Below are 24,285 nucleotides of genomic sequence, written 5' to 3' on the forward strand. Positions count from 1 at the left end.
CCCGCCCGCTCCGCCGCGCTGAGCGCCCGGTGCCGCCGAGGGCTCCTGTCCGCCAACCCCCGCAGAGGGTGACAGCGGCGCTGGGAAAAGTGGCCTCTCTGCTGCCTTCTTTTCCCTTTTCTCATGACTTTCTGTATTGTTTCGCGTGGAGTTTTGCGTTCTCAGTTCTCTCCAGATTAAGATGACTTGCATGCCCAGGGTATGCACGCTGGGCCGCTCTAGCAAAGGGCTTTATCAGTGGTCGTATCTTAAAGCAACATTAAACAATTAGCTTTATATTTAAAAGTTTGAAATATTTATATTGCTGTTTGACTTTGTCAAGTGTTTGTACAGATAGATATATAGATATGATCCGGTAACTAAAAGCCTAATTAAAATTTGTTTAAAGCTAGGGGGGCATGTGTTCTTGTTGACAGCAGCAGATCGATAGGGTAAGACAATAGAGCCCCATTATTTTACTTCCATTGACTGAACATATTGACATTTCAGGTTTGCGATTGCCTCAGTGAGCATGATGAAACACTGAAATTCATGAACCAACTGTCTGGAGTGGCACATATATTACTGTATGTCATCTCTGCCTTCAGGTTACCTTATCACTGAAGCAGAATGGTAATGGATGGCAGCAGAGTACTTCAGAGGGGTTAGGGCTCCATCAGTTAAGAAGCTGACACATAGCAGGTTTCACAAGTATCTTTAATTACACCTAGAATTATGTACAAGGGAAGATGGTCCTTGTTACCTGCTGCTGCACTTCAGAGTTTACAGGCTCAGAAGCAGACAGGATAACAAGGTACTTATGTTTCATATTTTATATACATGACTTGATACCTGGAACTTTTGCAGGAGCCCAAGGACTTCTGGTTGTGCTGTTTGCATGCTCACCATGTTCACCAATGGCAGCGTCTCAGCCCAGTCTTGATGCTCAAGTTCCAGAGCATCTGCTAGACCTTCTCCCAGTCTTAAGATTGCAAAGGAAACAAAGAACAGCTTTAAAAATAAAATAAATGCACTTTGAGTGTCTCCCCCCTCAACAGACTCTTACTGACAATGCTCAGGGAATTCAATGCAGTGAGACTATAGCAGAATGATATATATATATATATACACTTTTTCCCTAGTTTAAGCACCATAAAAAGAAATGTCTGTGCAATATGTGCATGCATAATTGTATATATCAGTTTATATGGTTGCATATGAATGCATGTATAAAGAAGACCCAGTGTCTGCAGAACATGCAGTGGGCCTTTATTATTTCAAAGGCACTAAGATCATCTTTAAAATCCAGCTGACTGCAGAATGAAACCCATCAGGGTTAGGCAGAGATAGAGACTGAAATTAATTTAAAGCAGACAAAGAGCAAATACAGAGCAGCCACTAGTGATTTAACTGATTTTTAAAAGTGAGTGTAATGAAAATATAAAATGCATTCTGAGTGTGCCATCTACTCAGCAATTGTTGCCATCAAGTGGACTGCTGATGCCCTTTAAGATGGTAAAAAGAAAACTAGTCCTTTATACCATTTTCCTGAAAATGTTAGGTTTCTGTTTGATCAGCAGGTGCTGTTGAGATGAAAGCCATGTGTAAATTTTCAGAAGGCCAAAAGTGTCAATTCAGAAAAGGAAAGTGATAAGAGAAAATGCAATCAGTTTTCCTGTTTTCAATTTGTGCAGGATTTGAAGAGCTGTTTTGTTAAACTGCTACATCTGCTCCAATATGAATATTGAACTACTTCCACTAAAAATAACACCCTATAATTTGGAAGCCATTGCAATCTTTTGTTAATGCAAGTGGGTTATTTAAAAAAAATCTATTCTGAAAAATCTCCTGCCTAATGTGCATTTTTGTTTATCGGCACTTTTATCTTCAGCAGATAAAATGGCATTATGCAATTAGGACCATATCTATTTGGACTGGAAAAAATGGCACTGGATAGCTGAATGTCACTATATTGGTAAAAGGATTTAACTCGTACATTTAAAATAATTTTATTAATAAACTGTGATTGTATCTTAAAATGACACGTGGCTGTTTCCCCATTGCAACAGTACAGCTTTACTTACTGCTGAGGACCTTGTGCAAAGTTCAGAGTATGACAGAACATTCTTTGACTTGTTTCATTCCTGATGCACCTGCAAATCTTAAGTTTAGGCTCATCAAGGGCATTTTACTTAATGGGTCTTTTGGAGAAACTTTTGTCATGGTAAATGAAATGATTGAATCAGATTTGAGTGCATATATACAAAAGTACTCACTGCTGTGGAGCTGCTAATCCAAGTGAGTTTTATGACCTGGAAAGCAAAGTATTGGTAGAGCATACATTTTCTATCACAGGCATCTCTGGAGAAAATAACATTATTGCTTTTTAATTAAAAAACCAAAACAACTAATGGCAAGGGTATATGTTAATAAAGATCTCAATGAAAAAGTTGTACTTCACTGTTAGATCTACGGAGCCCTGCGTACATAACATGAGCTTTTATTTCTTTATTTCAACATAGAGAATTACCTGGTTTTAATATTAGAATGGGCTTTAGCTGTTGGATTCTAATCAAATCTAGTAGTCAGGAACTCATTTTTTTTGGTAGGTGTCTGCATGGGAAAGGGCCTTGCTGATGCTTCTGTTTGGTTTTACGATTGAATCGGAAGTTTTGACCTTGGGGGATTTTCCTCAAAGTGATCTACAGATCAGAAATAATTAAAATTCAATAAACAGAGATTTAAATACAGGATGGATTTTGTGTGAGATCTGTGCTTGTGGTACGTTGTCTAGAAGTCTGCGGCATGTCTACTTTATAGTTTGTATTCCCCAACATAACTGTGTGCACACATGTGCATAAATTTATGTTGAATGACAGAGGGATAATTATTTATACAGATTTTATCCAAAACTCTGTGCACTCCTGAAACATAACAAAAAGCCTCCCTCCCCAGAAGAGTGTTTACATCCCGTGACAGTCACTAAATTCAAATCTTCTCAACATGAAAGTTGTTTCCTTTCCTCCAAACCTTCTTTTCCCCAACAAAGCTAACCCTGTTAAACCTCACCTTCTGTGGGATGTATACATAGTTATAGACATATGTACGAGAAGTAAATATTACAGAAAACATGGCCGATCGGGGCAAAATGTCTGTAGCCTTAAATAGCTGGTGATATCTGCCAGCAGCAGGAGCCGTGCTGAGGAGCCCTACCTCGGCTGACCCGGGGAGGCAAGAGCCTTGGGGAGCCTCGCGTTGGTGCTTGGTGCCTACATGGAGCTTTCTGCTCGTGAATGTTGCTCTGTCGCAGCGCATTAGTGGAGATACTGGCTACCTGGAGAGTTTTGGAACCAAGGAGCTTTTTGCTTTCATCATGGGATTTCTTGGCTACTTTTCACAGGGGTGGGGTGGAGTCCAACCCCAAAAGAAAGATTATAGCTGGATGTAGGGTGTCCAGATTTTCTTATCTCACTGTTCTGAACACACTCGTGGGAGGGCTCTGTTTTTCTTATTCTTTGCCAAAAATGCTGCATGCAGTTTTGCTGTTCCTATTGAATAGTTGCCATATTTAACTCCAGTGGTTGTAAATGGAAATGTGAATATGGAAAGAAATACTTTAATGTTCCCTCTCATTTTCTCTAACACATTTTGGGATGCCTGGAAATGAAGGACATCCAAGTTATTAAAAATATTTCTGAATACACAGAAAGAATGTATAGTAGTTCTGCAACTTGCTTTTGTTTTTATGTAGTTTCTGGGCACGTGTGATGGTGACTTATTTAAGGGATACCATTTTTTACTCATTATTTACTGAATGTACTAGTCATAAAAGTACAGCTGTGTTGTACAGAACTGTACAGCAACAGTATTCCTGAATGATTCCATTTTGCAACATGCTGATATGGGATCTTTGTGTTCATGATTTCTTCAGTCGTTTCAAGAAGGCATTTAATTTGTTGCCACTTGTTATGTCTATCAAGACAGGTAGACTCTGGTGCTTATAATAAAGTAAATATGCAAAGTTCATGGAGGATAATAGGTTCTTTGGGAAACTAGGTTGCAGTCTGGAAAGACAGAAGACTCCACCTAGTGGAGTGGAATTAATATGCACACAGTGGCAGGCAGCGGCGTGTAATAGAATAGGTATCATTTATGAAAAGCCAAGTTGGTGCCGAGAGTAAACCCCAGGAATTTTGACAAGCATCTGAGGCAGTGGTTGTCTGACCATGGCAAATTGTACCAACCCTAGTTACTTTTGAAGCTCTAGAAGGCTTATGTATGCCTGCCATGTTGGATGTTAATATGTAATTTGCATAAGTAGTAGGCATTAACACTAGGCATTTCTTTTGTGCATCCTTTTATTTGGAGACCTAATACCAACATTTTTTGATTTCTGATGATGACCACACAGGTGCCCCTTTTGGTTATGGCCCAGATGTAATTTTAAATATCTTGGGGAAAAAAACCAAATTCAGCCCCCAAAATGTCACCACTTTTTTTCCATAATTATTTATTTTTCAGAATACGTTTTCTGGTTTTCATTTTGTTTACTTCTGTAATGGCAGTATCAGGATGCTGGTTGTGGATGCTGTCATGACAGGTTGCGTGGCACGTTGAGTAAATCTGTGTGTGCCTTCTGGTTAGTCACAAGGTTTAACAAACCCTGACGAAGCATTAGATTATATAGGGTTTTGTACCTGTGCTTTGCTCTGCATTGGTTTGGTCACGTTATGTTACTAGGATGTGATAAAATTAATTTAAAGCTGGGATGTGGGTGAACACCCAATTTGAGAAGCAAAGATACTGTCCCAAAATCCTCTTGGAAAATTCATCCTAACATTGAGTCACATGTGCATTGCACAAGTTCGGGAAGAGAACTCCTCTAGACCAGCTCAGTCTTTGACAGTGAGAGGGGTGAGGCCATTGCCAGAAAATGAAATGATTAGGGTGCAACAAAGGAGACAGAATGATACTGCTGCGAAGGATATTTGGCAAGAGTGCTCCAAATGAGCGCTTTCAAGTGGCATCCAGGTGGGGTTTGTTGCCAGAGCCTTTAAGGCATAGTGGTGCCAGATGAAGCTGCCAACAAATTTGGGGATAATGGCACCTATGGGTGTGCTATCAATGGATGGTAGTGCCAGGATGATTTTTTATTTTCTTTTAATGGTGACATTGCTAAAAGTATTTAAGGGTAATGTTATAGAAAGTGTTTTAGTGAGTGAAGTCACTGAGTTCTAGGAACCATTAAGCAAAAGCTGTTTCATGACTGTACTATTTATTACTTTTAAGGCTTGATGGCAAACCACTTAATGCTGGAAAAGCATGCTGCAACCTGTATTAAAGTATGCTGCAGGTGAACAAGGAAACCATCCTACTGAACTGAATAGCCTAGTGTAGTTTCTGAATGTTATACACATTTCATGTGTGCCATGATAAATTAATGCAACTCCATGGATCAGCAGAGCTTGTAAACATTGAATTAAAGTACTGGAGCTCAGGTCTTCCATGGTATTCACATGCCCAATTCTCAGTGAAGATAGTGTTTCTTTAGTTTAGATCCCCGTCTGAGGTTCTGGACCTTCAGACTTCTAGGGTTCCCATCTCACAGCTGTGAGCTAGACAATACTTTGTTGGATCGATTCTGAGATTTAGATCCAGATATATCCTTAATAAAGTGGGCTAACCCAGGTCTTAATGTAAAGCAAGGCATTATTTTTGAATTGTAAATCACAGACTTACCTGACAAGAGTTCCATATACAGGGGAGAAAAAGCCTATTCCTTCCATAATTATACTCTCAGAGATTTCTGTTGAGTTCATGGGACCAGGACTCTCAACTTACATATCCCAAGTGCTGTTCTAAACTGTGTTTAAGCCTGCTGCCTGCTCCAGGTTTTTTTCAGAGAAGTACACAGCTACAGTAAATAGCAGCAACAGTAGTTTTAAGGAGGGAATTAATGTATAATTTACCTTTTACATTCTGAGATTTATACGTCCCATCCTCTTTTCATGGAGAGGTTTTGATTATTTTTTTTTGTTGTTGGTTCGTTTATTTTTCAGTCCAGGCCTAAATTTCACCTTCTCTTACAGAGCTATTATAGGCCATTATTGTTTATATTATCCCATAACTTCTCTAAGAAGAGAAGGGTGAGCAGGACCTCAGTGACATTGCTAGAGCAAGACATCAGTGTCTGTGTCTGCCCCCCAGGAGGTCACAGGAAGCAGGTGGCTGTGTTAATTGTCCTCACTACCAACTCTTGTCCTTCCTGGAGGCAATTTAGAAGTGGTCAGGAAGTGTCAGGTGTACTGTGTCCCCGCAGGTTCACTACTCTAGGCATTCATAATAATTTGAGGTATGTACCAGGCAAGGGAAACTAACGGCCTGGGAATCTTTACCATCCTTCCTAAGCTGTGTGGCTACCGGGCTGGGAGGGCTGAATGCAGTTGCTGCAAAGTGGTTTTGGGATTGGGGCAGGAATCCAGCAGAATAACAAAGAGCTCTGCTTAAAAACAAAAGAAAAGGTGTTTCCCTACCTTGCAGTGTCTTTCAAGCTCTTGATAGAAGTCCTGGTTAGGAAAACTACAAAAACTCACAAGGGGCATGAAATATTTCTTAAACCTATGATCCACTTTTATCTGGTGAGTATAGAGTGGGGAATATAAGTGCATTTTCTGCTTAGGCCAGGTGGGTTTTAATTGTCTTTGCTGCAACTGCAGCATCAGTAATCTTGGATCCCCAAATGACACTCAGTGCTGTGCTTTGGAAAATCGGTTAAGAGTCTTGCTACTTTGGATAAGCCTCTTGTTAACAGTTTGCTTGATTTCTTTCAGCAGTGAAGGTGCACGGCATTGCTGAGTATCTCACTGCAAGTGTCACTCCGCATGCTGTCAGCCAGGTTTTGAGCTACTAGTAACATTTCTTTCAAGTGTCTTTTGAAAAGTATCTACTCGCCTTAGAAGTGATGTGAGTTGAGTAGTAAGTATCATACTAGTTATTTGTTTGCCATATGCATTTGGGGTGAGAACTCTGAACTTCTGCTCAGGTGTACTCTTGGTTTTACTGAGACTACTTGCCTAAATAAGGTGGGCTGCTGGATTATGTGGCTGGTGAATCATACTGGTTTCTGAATCACTCTTGAGAATCATAGAATCTTACAAAATACCAGCCTGAAATACTAACAAATAATGAACACATTGCGCTTGGACTGGTATATTATTTAAGGAATAGCATTTTGAAGCAGAATATTTTGTAAAATGTTAGTTTAAAAACCACTTTGCAATTTATTCCATCAAACCCATTGTATCAGGAAAAATTCCTCCTTCAGAAGGGAAGGGGTGTCAGTATTGTGGAATAATATCTGATTTTAATCCAGCTATTTGTTATTTGAGCTCCCTTCTTTTCAGTGCAAGGAGATCAGCTGACAACAGCAGCAACCAAATAATGTTTGCAGCTGAGCAATTACAGTAGACCCTAAGATCTGCAACTGTCAACCATGAACGCAGATGCCTTCAAAGTTCTGTTTTTCTTCCATGTGGAAGTTGTTGGCATGGAACAGATGCCTTCATTTTGGAGGAACCAACCTCTGGATATAATTGGTTCTCTCTTCTCTTGTTCTCTAGGGACAGTCTCTCGCAGATGAAATTAGATGAGAGAAAAAAAAAAGACACAGGCACACACACTTGCATATGACACAAAGCAGGAGTTTTCAGGATCCCTCTCTGTTTTGTCACGTGGAACTATTTTACAGCTGAAAGATTTCTCTCCATTTTTAGCACTCTACACACATGGTGATGATGCTGTATGAAAAACATGCAGATGAAAATATGTATCTGGCCAAAGTTTGTTATTAATCCAGGCATGCTTGTTTAGAAATAAGACAAGCATATCCAGACCATATTACTTAGTGTTAAATGTTGACTTCTGCACTATCTATCTTAAAGTTAAATGGCAGAAGAGACAAGATGCTTAAAAAACCTTTAGTTTCAGTACTGGAATGAAAGCATTTTCATCAAATGATTTGGTAGTTGTTAACATGGCAGGGAAAAAGCAAAATGTGGATGTCACATTTCACCTAGCATTGCAGGCATTCAATTAAGGAAGCACCTTTACAGGAACTTCAGCAGAATTAGTCTGCTGAACATCTGTGATGGGCCCTTGCCTGGAGTCCTGTGGTAGGGTACTGAAGTGACTGTGTCCTCTTACTGCAGATACCAAAAATAAGATGATGGTAATGGGACTTATGGGGTCTAAGAGGGAGAATCTGCATACTTTGTGCCTATCAAAGGGTTCTGTCACCCCCTTTCCCCTCTGGTGTAAAAGCTATCAAATGACTGTGGTTTATGTTATTTAATACTATTAAAATAAATTAATGCCAACTTCAGGTTGTGAATAGTGACAGTCTGGCAGTGCTGTGTGTTCTTTGGTAGACTTGGTAGCTCCAGGAGGATGGTGCAGCAGAGATCAAGGACTGCCAGGAGTTAAACTGACACTGATGGTGCCCAAAAGCCTGGAGGCCTGTCATCTCTGAATGCCTCTTCTTTCTCAGGTTTTATTTCCTAGCATAACTGGGGTTTTTTGTTTTTCTTTTGGTTTGGTTTGATATTGCAGTTTAATTTAACAGTCTATATTTGATGTGATGTATTTACTACTACGGTGGTGTTTCCATCTCTTAAAGTTGAGCATAAATGTCATCAGCAGTGACAACTGTCAGGAGTTATCTTGGTCCTGCCTTGGTCTGGATAGCTGGCAGAAGGCAGTCCGCCATTTAGACACTTGATGTACGTGGATACCTGCTGTATGCTGTGGTCCTTTGTTGCCTGCTGACCCACAGAAGCTGTGTGGGTGGAGGGCATTTGTGGGGACTTCCAGCATTTAGAAGGAAGCCTGAAGTAAACTTAGTTTTGAACTGATGACTCTTCAGCTTTTATGAAGGAGTAAGGAGATTCTTGGCTGTAGGCCTCCAGTTCCGATTTGCAGAACTGGAGTGCAACAGTGTGCTGCTCTTAGCATTGTATTTCTGAAGAACCACATATTAAAAGAATAATTTAACTGGAGAAGTGCTTAGGTGATGAAGGGATTTCTGGCAGTAACTAGGAAGTACAATAGTGGTTGATTTCTTTTGAGGCTGATCCTGATATTTGTAGTCTTTACATCCTATTAATTCCTTGAAAGATAAGCTGATACAAGAACGATTTGCCAGGGCCAATGGCTCTTCTAAAAATGTTGGCTTGGGTTATGTCCCCCTTCTCTCCACATATAAGATAAAAGCACTGTGAATATGAGGTTAACTGAATTCAAATAGAAGACTCTCTAGAGTTATTGCATTCCTTAGAAAATAAATACATTTCTCATATGGTTGAGATTGATCAAAAAAGTATTCTGTATGCCAGTGATTACATTCCCATCTGTGATTAAGGTTTTCTGTCTGCATCTGGTTTTCACATTATATTTCTGTAACAAGAATCCTTTATATGGCAGAGTTCACTCTCTGTATTTTCTATTAGCTGCAGCTTGAACTACTGCACGGATCGCAGATTTACACATGTGGTTTTCATTACTTCATACCATTGAGAAAAAGTAATATTTGTTTGGGAAAGTATGTTTTTCAGAATTTCCATGGTAATACAACATGTTGATCCTTTTTTATAACACTCTTGTAAGACTACAAATTGTTAGAGGCATTCTACTTTCAGTGAAGTTCAGACATTAGACAATTTTGCATGTACATTTGAACAACAGCAGCAGTTTACAATTCAGGAGGCAAAAACATTTTAAAAAGGAGATTAGTGTAGAATGAGTATAGCAGAATGCGTCCATCACTTTGGAAAACGTGGCAGGTAGAGAAAATGAACATGGGGCTGAAACAAAGGAAGAGAGTAGGGAGTTAAAGTGATGTCTTTATTGTAAAGTGGACGACAGATGGGTACTTTTTTTAAAGAACTTTTTTTACAGTAAGAGGTTTAAAATCTTTTACCAGCCGTGAAAAAGGAGTATGCTGTTAAGCAGACACAAATATTGAATTGTTATATGTTACATAATGTAACATATTTGATAATTATTTCTAGTGGCCAAATTAGTAAAGGTTAGCAAAACATGAATACGTCTTTACAGATGGCTGCTGTGTGTAATTCTGAATGCAAAATATGATGTTAATTTAATGTTCCACTCTGAGACTGTATATCAACCAGATTGTGCTAACGTTACTTGGTAGAAAACTTAATGTTTAAATGATCTCAGTGAAATTAATAGGGCCACTTGGTCAGTGAGGGATTTTTCAGTTTTGGTAGGGGCATGAGTTTATGGCCATAAAAATCAGATCAAACAATAACAACAATTCAGAGAACATTGTATGCATTTATGGAAATGTAAAATGTTATGCAAAAATCTGGGCCATTGAAAAGTACGCAGTTCATGGTAAGGCACAACTGAAAGGTAAATTTATTGCCTATGTAAGAACATTGTGACAAATAAAGAATTTCATATGAAATAAAAATAATTTTAGAAAAGTAGTTATTGTACCCAAGTTGAAGAGTCCTAACCACATTTTGGAGGTTATTTTCCAAAGGCCAGAGGCAGCTGTGTCACATTGAAAGGTCCACAGTTGCCAAGTTCTGGGTAGAGTCTTTACATGCCACTCGGTTTCACTGAAATCAGTGGAATTTGGGCTTCTGTCAGGGCTGTGGGGAAACATCCAACCACGAACATGGGAAAGAAAGGACGTTGATTGGTGAACTCCTTTGTTCTGTAACCTTAACCTTAGCTTGGAAAGGTTTGTTTTGATTTGAGAAAGGTGCTTCTTTGTCGGAAAGATTGCAATTTCTAGTACAAACACAGGGTTTTTTTGGAAAAAAATACAAGATGCAAAGAAAAAAAAAGAAAGATGCTATCTTTTGCAGTGCCCTTGGGCAATGCATTTCTTTGCAGAAAGATCTAGCCCAGGGAGAGGCTTGGGGCTGGGCTCCTGGTGAGATGCATGTAGCTGTGGCTGGATCCTTATGCATGCTTAACTTTGTGTCCCGAAATACCTGCATAGTGGATGCAGATGGAAGCATGTACGTAGCTGTGTCTGCCTGGCTCTGAAAAACGTTCTGTCTTGACATAATTATGAACCCCTGAAAAGCATATTAATGTCTTGGAAAAACTGACAACCCCTTAATACAGACTCATACAAATGACAGAATATTTGTGTGATCCAGATGAACAGTGTTTGTAGGTGTGGGAGTGGGAGGGAAATTGCCTTTTCCAAAGTGGGAGGATGATTTGTAAATATATCAATAACTTTTTGATCTGCCTTTCTTTGTTTAAATGTGTTTGCTGTTATGACTTACAAATCCAAATTAGTACAGCTATGTGTAAACTGGCAGGTCTCTATCTTTAGTAATCATGTTCATTTAATAAATGATTCTCTAGAGCTTCTGTTGAACCAGGTAAAGTATGTAATATTTAATCTTATATGAATGTATTTAAACCCAAGCATTTTTGCAGAATCAGCTAATAGGTAGAATACAGGCTGCCCTTAGTTTCTTGCCTTCTATATGTCAACTCTTTTAACTGAGCAAGTTATGAAACAGTCTTTGTCAAAGAATTAATACAGCTTTAAAGTACTGTCCTTATAATGTGGCTAATTGTTTTAGAATTACAGCATTTCTGTCTTCCCTTTTTATTTAAAAGACTGCTAATATCATGCAAATGTAGGGGTGTGGTGTGCTTCAAACTGGCTGTGATATATGCCTTTTTTTCTTTTTTTTCTCTTTTTTTTTTTTTCATTTGTTGTTGTCAATAGAAAAGATTGATCTCTGGACTGGTGAACATAATATCTGTCCCAGTCAGAAAAGGAAAGAGGAAATTAGCAGAGCGATTGGTGGAGAATGATATCTGTCAAAAGAAACACTTGGAGAGCACTGAGTTTAGTGATAGGTGACTGCCGGAAAAAGGGGAACTTTGAATTTTGTCAAGGTAAGGAACAGAAAAATGTTTGATTTTATAATGTACATACCTTTTAGAAGTTATTTTTAATGACTGTACGTTGCCTCGTAAACTGTAATTAAAAAAGAAATCTTTCCCTTTAGCCTCCAAAGAGTCTGCCTAAATCAATGAAGTTGCTGTCTTTGTTTTAATATCACTGAGAAAGAGTACAGCAATGCCAATAAAATCCATCAGTGATGACTTTTCTAAAATCTTAAATACGTATATGTGGAATTTTTTACTGTGGTTTTTTGTGTGTGTTTTTGATGACGTAGGTGCTCTTTATGTGTCATGTAAATATTACTTGGCTGAGTTTTGGAAATAATAAAGTTAAGTTTCCTGAATTGTGAAGTGGAACAGTACTTGCAACCAGGTTAAGGGGCAGTTGTCATGACATTGGCAAAATGGTTGGCTGTAAGTTAGTGGAAGCCTCTGGTAAACTCATTGCATTGAGAATCTGTGATAAATTTGATTGAGATGGTATTGAAAATGGATATTTCTGCTTCTTGTGTGCAAAGATTTTTACCATACTGGAAAAGTAAATCTGCTATTGCAGGACAAAATTTCCATATAACTCATGACTGTTATTCCTGTCTTTACCGTTAACTATGTTTTTTTCTCCTGAAATGTTGTGTCTGGATGGCAAGAAACTGCTAAACTGATTTTAAGTACTTTCCAACACTTGGACAACTTTCCTTCTCAGTGTTGGACCATATCACCTGGCATAACATTGACATAGCATGATACCAAAGTAAGATGAACAGTGTCTGAGTACTCTAGGCTATGCTCTACTTAGTTTTAAAAGTACCTAAGCCTTGATCATATCACTTGCCTTTCCACCTGGGATGCAGTGGCTCATGCTGCTCTGTCTATGGAGTGTGGAGAGGAGAAGGAGAACAGCTGAGAGTGCCAGTGATAGCCTCTGCCCATCACCTTGTGGCAAGTGGCCTGGGCTGAGGTTTTGTGCACCACTGTGAACATACTTTTTAAAAATTAAATCCTATTAGAAATGACTTTGCATTCTAATTTGAGTTCCTAGCTCAGTTTAAAATGAGTAAATGCTTCTCTGGAACCTTCCTGTACTCAGGCAGCATTGGAATAGAATGACTACTCTTAGCAGGGTTTCTTCTTGCATTTTTGTTTTGCTGATTTGGCAGTGTGTACCTTCTGACTAATTCTCCTTCTTACTATTTGCAGTCTGTTTTTCAAAGTGCAGGTGGTTCTTGGTTGGTTTCTTTTGCCATGTGGGTCTTCATAAAGGATTTTAAAAATAAATAAATGTAAGAGTAAAGATCATGCCTAAAGCATGTAGTGCTGGCATACTAATAGGAAGCTTATTGTGGTTCATTGCTGTCAGAGCATGTGCAAGATAATGGAAATTTCCTACAATTTAGGAGAAAGGCATTTTGCTAATACCATCCATTTTTATAGAAAGGGAATTAATATGACTAAAATTCACTTCATCTTTATAAAGTCCAAATGACCTGTTTGTACTACTGAATTATTCATAAATGGGAGGGGACAGCACCTTTTCTCTCTTGTTCACCTTTGTGCAGGTCAGCCTGCCTGTATCACCTGGGTGCAGACACACCTCTGCCGCTGTGAAGTTGTTGTGTACTAAATACCTTTCCTGTGCAGTTCTATCAGTTTAGTCTTATACCAAAACAATGTGTCCTCTCTATAACACATCTTACAGAGTTAATGATACTGTATAGTTTTCACCTTGGTAATGAAGATAATCCAAAGCTGCTTTGTAGCTCTTAGAGAGTGATCAGTGGTCATTAACAGTTGTTAGATCTTTGGGCATTCCCATTTTGACATTTACTTGAATTGAGGTGACTGGGTAAAGTACTTACATTTAGATGTATTTGTTACATGCTCAAAAATTTTAGTCTTAAATGTAAATGAAGCGCCACATTGAAGTTTCACTGAGTGATTAGAGATTAAGCCAACACTGCCAGAGCTAACTTAGTGTGGATTTTGCTGTGCCCGAGAACTTGCTGTTTGAAACCAAAACGGAATAAAAGGTGTTTGAGTCTATCACCTCCACGAAGCAACTTGTCTTGTAGCACTGACTACCTCTGCTGAGGCAGCTTTCAAGCATCCTCATCTTTGTTTTGCTATTGCAAAGTCATCTTTTCTTGGTTTCCTTTTTTTATCTTCAAAACAATTGTTTGCAATGTATCTTAAAGAGTACAATGGGAATAATAAACCCCCATTGTAACATACCACAGATGCAAAAGGAGATGAGTATATTATAGACAGTGAATTGTCCTTGCAATCAGATTTCAATCTGTTCATGTGGTGCACACCTGTGGCTTTGCTGGCATTGCTCTTGATTGGAGTATGAGAGAGCTTAATGAAAAACAAAGCCAGGATGACAAGAAGAGACTCCATGGAACACATGGGTTACTTCACACATTGTAAGAAAGTGAAATTCAAAATATACTGTTTTGGAGGGAGTTCCGTGTGATGAGGGAGCCTGAGTGCCTCTGCAAATGGAACCGGTGCTCTGCTCATTGCTAGCTTGCAAAGAAGTTGTTCTTCTCTGTAGCTCAGGTTGACTTGGGCTAGTTGAGAGCAGTGGCCGATTTCTCCAGCTTACTTTCTGAGCCAGCAAGAGTATCCTGGGCAGGAATCCAGCTCTTGAAGTACAAAGCAAATAACCCATAATCTATATAAAATGCTGGTGGATGGGGAAAGGAGGAAATTTACAGGGAATAACTGAGTTTGATAACAACTGTGGGAATAACTGAGTTTGGGAACAACTGTGTTAAAAGTAGAATGTAGGGGGAGTGTGTGTGTGTGACAATAGTATTTATTTTAATTTGAAAATACGATCTTTGAAACGTTCGAGGTGAGCAGAGAACGAGTTCTTGCAATGTGATATGTTTATTAGTAAACTGAAACCAAGCATTCCAGCTCAAGTTCCTTTTTCAAAGTGATTTTTTCCCTGAGTTTGCAGAGTTTGGGTTCCTTCTCCGCAACCCCCCTGTAATGTATTGTGGCTCTGATAACGTTAATGGGCTTTGCCCCACATGGAGCAGTGAGTGTATTGTACCACTGCTCACTGATCCCGGGTCAGTGTGATGCGTGAAATCAATTTATTTGAATCTCTTTGCCTGTATAGGAATTTGGCAGCATGCCAGTTGTTTTCATTTAATGTTCTTTGTGTTGAACACAGACAAGCAGACATGCTTTTGTACTCCTCTTTCTTCTGGGCTTTTCTCTTTTCAACCAATATTCTATTCTGTGGATTTTTCAGAAAGAAGTAGGAATGTGTTACCTTTTTTAAAAATCATTTTTGTTTAAATAGCCTTTAAAGAGCATAGAAACTAGGTCAGTCACAGAGCAGCCCTGTGTAGGGTTTTCACCAAGTACAGGTGGTAACACCTGCATTTTCCCATTTCTTAAATTAGGGGGAAAAAGAGAGAAAACACTGGTCTGTTTTTCTAATGCCTAGTTCTATGATTTATGTCCTCTTGTAAGGCAAAGACTCTTAATAATGCTTGAATCAGAATAATTTTATTGCTAAATAAGTGTAGATCTGGCAGTTGGTTGGATGAATTGGCAGTACTTTTCAGGATTTTTTTTTGTTTTGAGTAGTGACCTTAAACTAATCATTAACTTGGGAATCCCTTGCCTCATCTTTCTGTCTGTTCTTCCCCTCTCCCTGATAAATTTAATATTTTGAACAGCTGGCTGAAGAACAGCTACCCAAAAGTACCCAGTCCTTTAATTTTTTCCTTCCTTTTATGAGACAGCAGCAAGGGGTGTGGAACAGAGCAAGTAATTTAGTCCTGCTTAAATGGGGGAGAGAGAAAAAAAAAGAAAGGAACAGCAGCAGATAAATCCATGAGGATTTGTTTTGGAGCCCGGTAGAGACTAGATTGAGGCAGAGGCAGAGAGCAGCAGTAGAAGACTGTTGATGCTTGGGGCGGTGGGTGCGGAAGTTGATGTGCAGAACCACAGAGCCAGGGTGAAAGGGTCAGACTCGTCCACATCAGCCCTGTTTCCTTGTTTAATTACCTGAAGAGCAAAACATCCAGGCTGGGAGTGTGTGAAAACCCAGTATCTTGAACAGCAGTGTGCTGCTCTGACATCCTGTGAGGCCAGCCCCGTCTGTCCGCAAACGTCAAGGCTGGTTCCTGACAGCAGGCTATCTCTGCCGGGCCTGGGTTCCTTCCATTCAGGAGGCATTGTGTGGAAGAGGGTTTGGTCAGGAATTTGAGGTTCCTGCCGGTTCTTCCAGCCCGGACAACCCTGTGACAGATAGGCCTGATTTTTTTCTTCTAAAGAATAATAATAAAAAAAAAGTGGCTCTTTTTAGTTTTTCCCTTGTAATTCTGGCATTGGTATAATGCAGACTGAAACAAAACATGTTAACCCTTTTTCTTCTGAATTTGTGTCTTTTTTCTTCTACTTCATTTTTTGTCCCCCTGGTTGTACCTCTTTTATTTTCAGAGGTCAAAGTCTTCTGAGGAGCAAATTATTTGAGGTGGAGTGTGTGCTATGCCGCAAATAAACTTTTGAAAGTGCTATTTTTTTCGTAGTTATCATTAATATGATCATCATACCTGGCATGTTAAGTTTGTCATTTTCAGCAAGCTTGGCAACATTATTTTTATTCATCCCATGGGTTCAAACCAAGCCAGAGTTTGTTTCTGGTGTGGCCCATTTAAACAGCAGCAGCTATCAACGCTTCCATTCTCATTATTCATGTGATTTTCTTAGATGTCCAATTTGGTGTTCAGTTTTAAAGTGTTGGGGCAGGATCAGTTATAGTCCTTGCTCCTCATAGCTGTTGTTTGTTGATGTCACTCAGCTGGCTGAAGGAGCAGACAAGGCTCTGTGCACCACTCGGGTTTGGGTCCGTAAGTGGAAAGTGTTCATTGGGATGTAAAGCTCATGGTTATAGCTGAAAGATACTGAAAGGTTACTTAGGCAAAGGTCTTGAATAGGTGTTGAGTTTTTGTTTGGTTTTCGATTTGGTTTTGTGTGTGTGTGTGAAGGATTATGGTATGACTTCATGTTTGAATGATAAATGAAGAATGTTAGTGTTATTTGTACAATTTTAACACTTGAGTTTATAGCATAGTGGTGTCAAGTTGGCAGAACTTAAGGTAACTAGGTACAAGTAGTAGAGGGGAGCGAACATAATGAATAAGGCTTGCCAGCAAAAATGAGTGTAGCATTTGACTCTTGCCTTTTATTGTTGTGGGCAGAAGCTGGTCCAGGAAAGATAATTGCGGTTGTAGGGGTAGAGAAGGAGAACTGAAAATTAACTAAGGCTTCATTTTCTTTCATGCTAAAGGCATGTAGTGTTGTGCCAGCCATCTTGGAGAACGTATTCATGTGCTAGGGATTTTGAGTGCTTTGTAGGTGAGATTGAAATCTTTTGGGCTGTAACTTAGATTTTTCCTGTTAATATTTCATTAGGAATCTGTAATAGTGGTTTAAGGGCATACTTTTCTTCTTGCATGCAGACATTGCCAGGTAAGGGTTTTACCCTTCTTTGAGACAGGTAGCCCTCAGTGTGGCTATGCAACCAGGAGTCAGCTATAGAGCAGTAGGACCAAGAGAGTCATTGTCATCTATTGTGCTACTAATCCTCCATCTAAGAAGGATTTGCAGGGTATGGTGCACCAAAAGAGCTGTTAACACTGTAACATCAGATTGACAGTTGTGATCTAATAAACTCTTAAATATGTACATAATCCTCTACCTTTAGAACCAGGTTCCTTTCTTCATTACAAACTCCTTAAGTTACACTGGTATAAGGGTGCCTTTAAGTAAAAGCAAATTACTTAGATGTGTACTTTTAAATGTCTTTATTTGTGAAGAGGCCATAATTTAAATAAGCATTTCTTGTATCTATGAGATGAAAGAAAAAGGTGGTTTATGCATTGTGGTCAGTGTCATGTTCCTATAGGGTTTGTACATATAAAGGAAATGATGTGTCTGTATGAAAGCGCTGTTTGTTAGTTAAACCTTTACAAGTCATTATCAGTTGTGTTCCTCTTCTCCAGTGTTTTACATGCCTTTATTTTTTTTGCAGAGATCATAATCTAATGAACTGTCCATGACCTCTAGCCAAACATTGCCCACCTCAACCAACAGCACATTAAATGAAAGTTCTCTGTGGGCATGTGGTGATGACAAACAACCACAGTGTCTTTCCTCCTATCCATTGGGTGTCTAGTGACTCTTTGAAAATGGCAGAAAATGATAGCCTTTAAACCATGTTTGCCACTCAAAAATGCCTAAGGTATAATGGTCTTAAATCAGCATTCGTTTTTGAAAAATATTTATCTTGGCCATCCCCACAAGTCTCTGCTGTGACAATCTTGCTTAAAGAAAGTTCTTGCTGATAATGGTTCCCAAGCTGGTTCAGGCTTTATTAAAACTGGCACCTTGCATTGTGCCCAAACACTTACTGCTGCTCTTTGCAGATCCTAGTGTGAAGTGGTGTAATTTGCTCTTAGTATGAAATTCCACTTCATAATCACCTCTGCATTTTTTCCTGCTTCTCTTCTGAATGGCTACAACAAAGCACCATGTGGAGTACAATGCAATTAGATAAAATGGAATTATATTTAAAGGCTCGTGTTCCTCAAGGCTCCTCCCAGTTTCCCAAATAAACAAAGATTTTTGTATGTTAATTTTCCTTAGCTATGATGAGATTCATCTGGGTCAGACTAGAAGCACAAAGGTTAGGTCATGTTTCCATGGAGCATGATGTGCTCCTCCAGTTGCACATTTAAGTGGATCCCATTCTGGCTCAGTTTTATAGTGGAAATCTAACTTAGCACAGTGTTAGAGTGCTGGTTATTGCTAATTAATTTGTGTTAATTGTGGATAGCATTTTATGGTAGTACTCACAGCTTCAAATCTTGGGACTTCTAGCTTTCAGGCAGGAGAGGATGAATATCCAAGGCAGCAGGAGCAGAGATAGGTCATGAAGAGAACTGGAGAAGGGAGATGTGTGGCAGTGTGGAGGTGGCCCCAGAATCATGAACTTAGGAGTCGATATGATGTCAGAGAGTAAACAAAGGACACTGAATGGAAAAGTGAGAGAAAAACATAATGGAAGGTATAACTAAGGAAACAATGGGAAGAAAAAGATTTCTCTGACTAAAATCAGTACTGTCCCTTTGTTGCTTACAAATGGTAATGCTTTTCCATCATCAAGAGTTGAATGAGTCCGTGTACTGATTCTGCTGTGTTTCCAGGTGCTGAACTGCATTAGAGCAGTTCACTTGGTAATGCTGCATTGCCATTTTAGCAATTACAGGGTCTGCCAGTGGGCTGTCCTATTATAACTGTGAGAAGACTCATCCATAAATGAACCACTGTTCTGTTAGGACCTAGTTCTCTTCATGTAAAAATGTGCCCCCTGCATCTGTGTCATTAGACCTCCTCATTCATCAGGGAAAGTGAAAATACTTGATGATGAGGTGACTTCCTCACCTGGCTCTGGAAAGCAAATATTTTAAATGGAGAAATAATGCTTAGCTGTCCTAGATACGCTGAAATATTTATTTACAGTCCTCATTCACTTGCCTTCTTAAAATAGCAGTTGACAATGCCATACTAAAGGCATTAATAGTAAACACCAACATACTGTACAGTGACACTGCTGTGATGTTACTGGCACTCCTGTGTGTATAAACACATAACCAGACATGCAGAACGGCCAGGTTTCCAGCCCATTACAGTGGAGGCCAGTGCAAAGATTTTGCTATCTGATGTAAGACTAAGCTCTGTTTTCTGAATGCTTGTCAGTTTGATTTACAAGCACAACATTATCCTTATATTGTTGAATATATGTGTGTGTGTGTGTGTATATATATATGTATGTTGCATAATACTGATCTTTAATTTCCCTCATATATCTGATGACTATTGCGGTTTGCAAATTCATATTGAGCTCATCAGAATTGTACAAAGGCCCCTTTGAACAAAGCTTTTGTACCATTTTAAGTGTAGTAAATAGGTACAAATTGATCAATATATGACAAAAGGGTGAAGAAGGGAGGTCAAGAGGTAAGAATATTTGCATATAAACCATTTTTTCCCCGTTGAAAGTGGCAGTGGGAGCATAAATAAATGTTTTGTATTGCTGTGTATTTGCTCCACCTGGTGGATTTTCCTGAAAGTGTTCTTAATCTTCCCAATAAGGGGAAACTGTCTTTAATTAAATATAAAAGACATTACCCAGAGTAAAGGCAACAATTTGATTTTTTTTGAGTCGCAATAGCATTGCAATAGGCAGATTTGGAGAAAGAAAATACAATTTGATATCTGTCTTGCCCACACTTGGTCAGTACAGTGATTTCTATGAAAGCATAGCATTCCAAATTAGTTAGTTAGTTAGTTAGTAATAACAGTTTATTCTTGGACTCATCTAGATATTGGTAATTACTAGATCCAAATCTATGGCTTGTGAGGTTATACATAATCAGTGAAAGTGAGGATTTGCTATGTCTTCCTCCCTCCACCAGCGCCAATTTTTGAGCCCCCCAGTGAGAAGTAGCAGTGTTACTGAAAAAAAGAGTTACAGTGCTTAAGTGTTAGTGCTGTACATCAGCATAAAATCTGTCTGTCATTAAGGTAGCTTTGCAAACATTGTTTTCTTTGGAATTCTTAAGGACTTAGTTATGCTTTGATCATCTCATTGTTCTCCTTAGGTTATTTTTTTCCTTTAGAGTGTAATGGCTCCTTAACAGAAGGTGAAGTTTAGAAAATAGTGTCTCCATATGCAAGGGATTTGGAGACCTTTTTATTGTCTTTAAAAATGTCATTCATAGTCCTCATTAGCATTTATTGTTGCAAGCGTACAAGCAGAAAATGTGAAATTGGTATGTCATGAATAGCTCCACAGAGCTCTAGAGCCCTGAAATTTTGCCTGCAGTGTGATGTGGGGCAGGCATTGAGAGAAAGCTGGCCAGATGGCTGCCAGCACAGAGCAGAGCTGCAGGTTTTTGTCTCTGGTGCTGAGAGGAGGGAAAGTTCACTGGAGCATACGCTATCACCCCGTGCGTTTTAACAAAACTAACTCGCCATCAGTCAAAACGGGGAGGTGGTGACATTGAAACAAAAGTTTTCAATATAATGTAACAGTCCTTGTCAAATGAATAAAATATGTTTAGTTAGTGTCACAAATATTGACATGTTACGAAGAAAAATGCAAGGCTTGAATTTATGGCTAGTGGTAGATGCGCTTTCACACAAATATGCTCTCACATTATCTTTATTATGAAGATCCTACACATTGAAAAGACATCGATTAAAGGTCAAAACTAGGGTTAATATACTACAGCAGGAGGAGTTTCCCTACCCATGTTAAACGAACAAACGCTCAGAGCTTGGAGTCAAAAAGCAACTGATAGCTTGAAACCCCTTTTTTTTTTTGTAGATGCGCTTTCACACAAATATGCTCTCACATTATCTTTATTATGAAGATCCTACACATTGAAAAGACATCGATTAAAGGTCAAAACTAGGGTTAATATACTACAGCAGGAGGAGTTTCCCTACCCATGTTAAACGAACAAACGCTCAGAGCTTGGAGTCAAAAAGCAACTGATAGCTTGAAACCCCTTTTTTTTTTTCTTCTTCCCCCTCCCCTCCCTAGGTCACAATGAATGTGTTCTTCCTCTCTTGGCGAGACAGCATCTTTAGTATTTTCTTGTGTCCTTTCAGAAATAATACCAAATCAATATCAAATTTTCTAAAGTGCTTGAGTGATGTGTACACACAGATGGTGTAATAATTTCCTTTGAAGTCAAATGATGATAGAAATTAACAGTCAATTCTAATTTACTTTAACCCCATTATAGAAAATATAGTATTTAATAAAAAATGCAGGGCAAAATTTGTTTAGCCAGATCAAGTGAAAGAAATAGACACCAGAGCAGGTACTTATATGTGAGTTTGTCCATGTGAGTGTTCTTACTAAACTGTGTATGTATAGAGCAGAAGAACGGGTGTTCTTTAAGACCTGAAGCCTGTGTTGTCCCTCCCATTCTGAGTCAATTAATTTTTTGTGGAGTTAATTTTTCCACAATAGATCTTTATGTATATTTTCATTGTTTTGAAACCTGAAATGCACCTGAAATGTCACTGGAATTTCTGATGGTGTTCAACAAGATTTATTTTTTTGGGTTCTTTTTTGATCAAAAAGCACTAGGCAGTCTAGGCTGTAAAGTCTAATCCACTGTCAAGGTTGCCTTTTCTTAACAAATGATTTAAAATACTCTTTAGAGGACTAAGATTTTATTATCCTGTTGAAATATGGATATGACTTTTAAGTTTTCTTAACTGAAAAGAGATGAATGTTTTCTCACCTCCAATGAATTTAATCTAGTACTTGAGGTAACATGATGAACAGTTTGTCTAAGACAACCAAGAATATTTTCTTCCCGCCTTGGTGACTCTAGCTTTCAACTGTTGAGTCTTTGTGTAGGTAATCTCAATTAGACTCTGTTTCACAGAGCTGTGTATGTTTTAAATGTCCCACTTGTCTTTCTTCAGAAGTCCAGAAAGCCTTGCCAATAAGGAAATGCTTAGGGAAATGTTTAGTGTTATCTGGCAAATGTTTTGCTTTGCATGCATTAAGAGCTTCTGTTAACAGATAAGCACATATCTTATTGGAATATTTTAATTGTGTTTCCAAGCAAAGAATTAGAAGTTTATAAAGAAGTGCCTTTCTTGGATAGGCTGAGCCTTTTGTGGTAATGCAGGGAGGCTAGGTACAATGTCATGGAAAAAGTTGCACTGAGGGTACCCATGACAGGCCTAGGTGGGCTGCTGTTGCACCAGGCAGTAGGAGATACTGGGCAGCAAGAAATTAGTGGGCTTCTCCTGAAGGTGTTGCCTGTACTATACTTTGGTTGGACAGTCAACTGAATAAAGTTCAGAAAGCGTCCAGAAGTGGTTGTCCCCTGTCCCCCCCATCAGCCTTACAGCTCATACATTAGGTGGGTTTGCCCTGTCAGTGGGATGCCTTAAGAAAACACTAATAGCTTCCAGCTGGGTGGAAAATCAAAACGTTTTGGGGCTGACAAAACTAGTAGATTTGAATTTGAAAGCCCAGCTAATGCCTCCATTTTTATTTACCACTCGCCCATAAAAGATTATTTTCCAATATGTCAGCCTCATTTGGTGGCCAGTGGTCTGAAAGTGAAAGTGGAACAAGCAAGCGGGGAAATCTGGACATTAGTGAGTCCGCCCTTTCAAGCTGGTGTGCCACTTTGTGGAATGGCCTTCCCTGAGATTGGGGGGGTCCTAATGACCATTCATCAATGCTCGTTGACTGATCATTGAGTGCCTTCTCATTCAGTTTATCAAGTCTTGCACATAAAAAGTCAGAATAAGCATTATTCAGCTTTGTTAAAGCCAACTAGGAGTAAAATGCTCCATTTGAACCCATTTTGCCCTTGGTTTTTCACTTTGTTAATGCAGTCCTGCTTAAATGAGTGCTTTTATTGGGTCTGTTAGAATATCTGAAACTATTAATTCTCTTGTATTGAATAGCTGGTGGCAGGCCAGAGCAGATGGGGTAGAAAACTATTTGGTTGGGTGTATTGCTTTCAATTAGGATCAATGAGGTTTCAGCTCCTTTGAATTAACTCACTTAATACCCACTGTGTGAAGTCACAATGTATCACAACAGTCTGCTATAAGTAGAGCGGGGAAGTTGAGAAGTCCTACAGAAAAGCTTTGATTTAAATTCTTCCTTCACTGTTAATAGAGAGCTTTCATTAACTACAGATGCGTTTCAGTGGACTTCCAGTCCCTGTTATTAAGCTGGGTTTGCACAAAAGGCAATCTCTGTACTTTTAAATGGTGGTCATTTGGAATTTCTCTTTTCCATCAGATCCATGTCTTGGTGACCTTTTTTCGTCCACACAGCATAAAAATCTTCTCCCCCCCCTTCAGATACATGAATATGGAAACTGGCTTGCCTTCATTACCCATTTTCAAAATAAGGAGTTTTAGAGGATGATTTAAATTTATTTTGCAAAGCATTTTGAGTGATTGTCAAAGAAGGAGCTGATTCCTATCCAGGATGGTGTAGCATAATGTGCATCATAAAGAAACTGGCCAAAGATTGTCTTCTGAATTTTTCATTCTCTTTGTATCCCTTTCATTTTGGTATTGCACTTAACACTTACTCTGGTCCTATGTTAAAACCACTGCCTTTCCTTTTCTTGGTGGAGAATAGAACCATTTTACAGAATGGGCTGTCCACCTTTGCTTGGCCTGCTAAAATTTCAGACCTGGTGCAAAAACTTTTAGAGCAAGCTTTAAGTGACTGCATTAAAAATGGGGGTGGGG

General features: G+C 39.0%; 1 protein-coding gene across 1 annotated transcript in view; it reads left to right on the forward strand.

The window, feature by feature from the left end:
* The first annotated feature begins 11,846 nt into the window (after positions 1 to 11,846).
* The window catches only part of RUNX1T1 (runt-related transcription factor 1; translocated to, 1 (cyclin D-related)), a 93,478-nt gene continuing 81,039 nt past the window's right edge, over positions 11,847 to 24,285 (forward strand). Inside the window, exon 1 of the mRNA XM_009074830.1 lies at positions 11,847 to 11,934. Within this exon, the coding sequence (XP_009073078.1) occupies positions 11,847 to 11,934 (88 nt within the window). The remainder of the gene's footprint in view (positions 11,935 to 24,285) is intronic.

Source organism: Acanthisitta chloris, unplaced genomic scaffold, assembly GCF_000695815.1.
Source record: "Acanthisitta chloris isolate BGI_N310 unplaced genomic scaffold, ASM69581v1 scaffold23940, whole genome shotgun sequence".
Classification (NCBI taxonomy): domain Eukaryota; kingdom Metazoa; phylum Chordata; class Aves; order Passeriformes; family Acanthisittidae; genus Acanthisitta; species Acanthisitta chloris.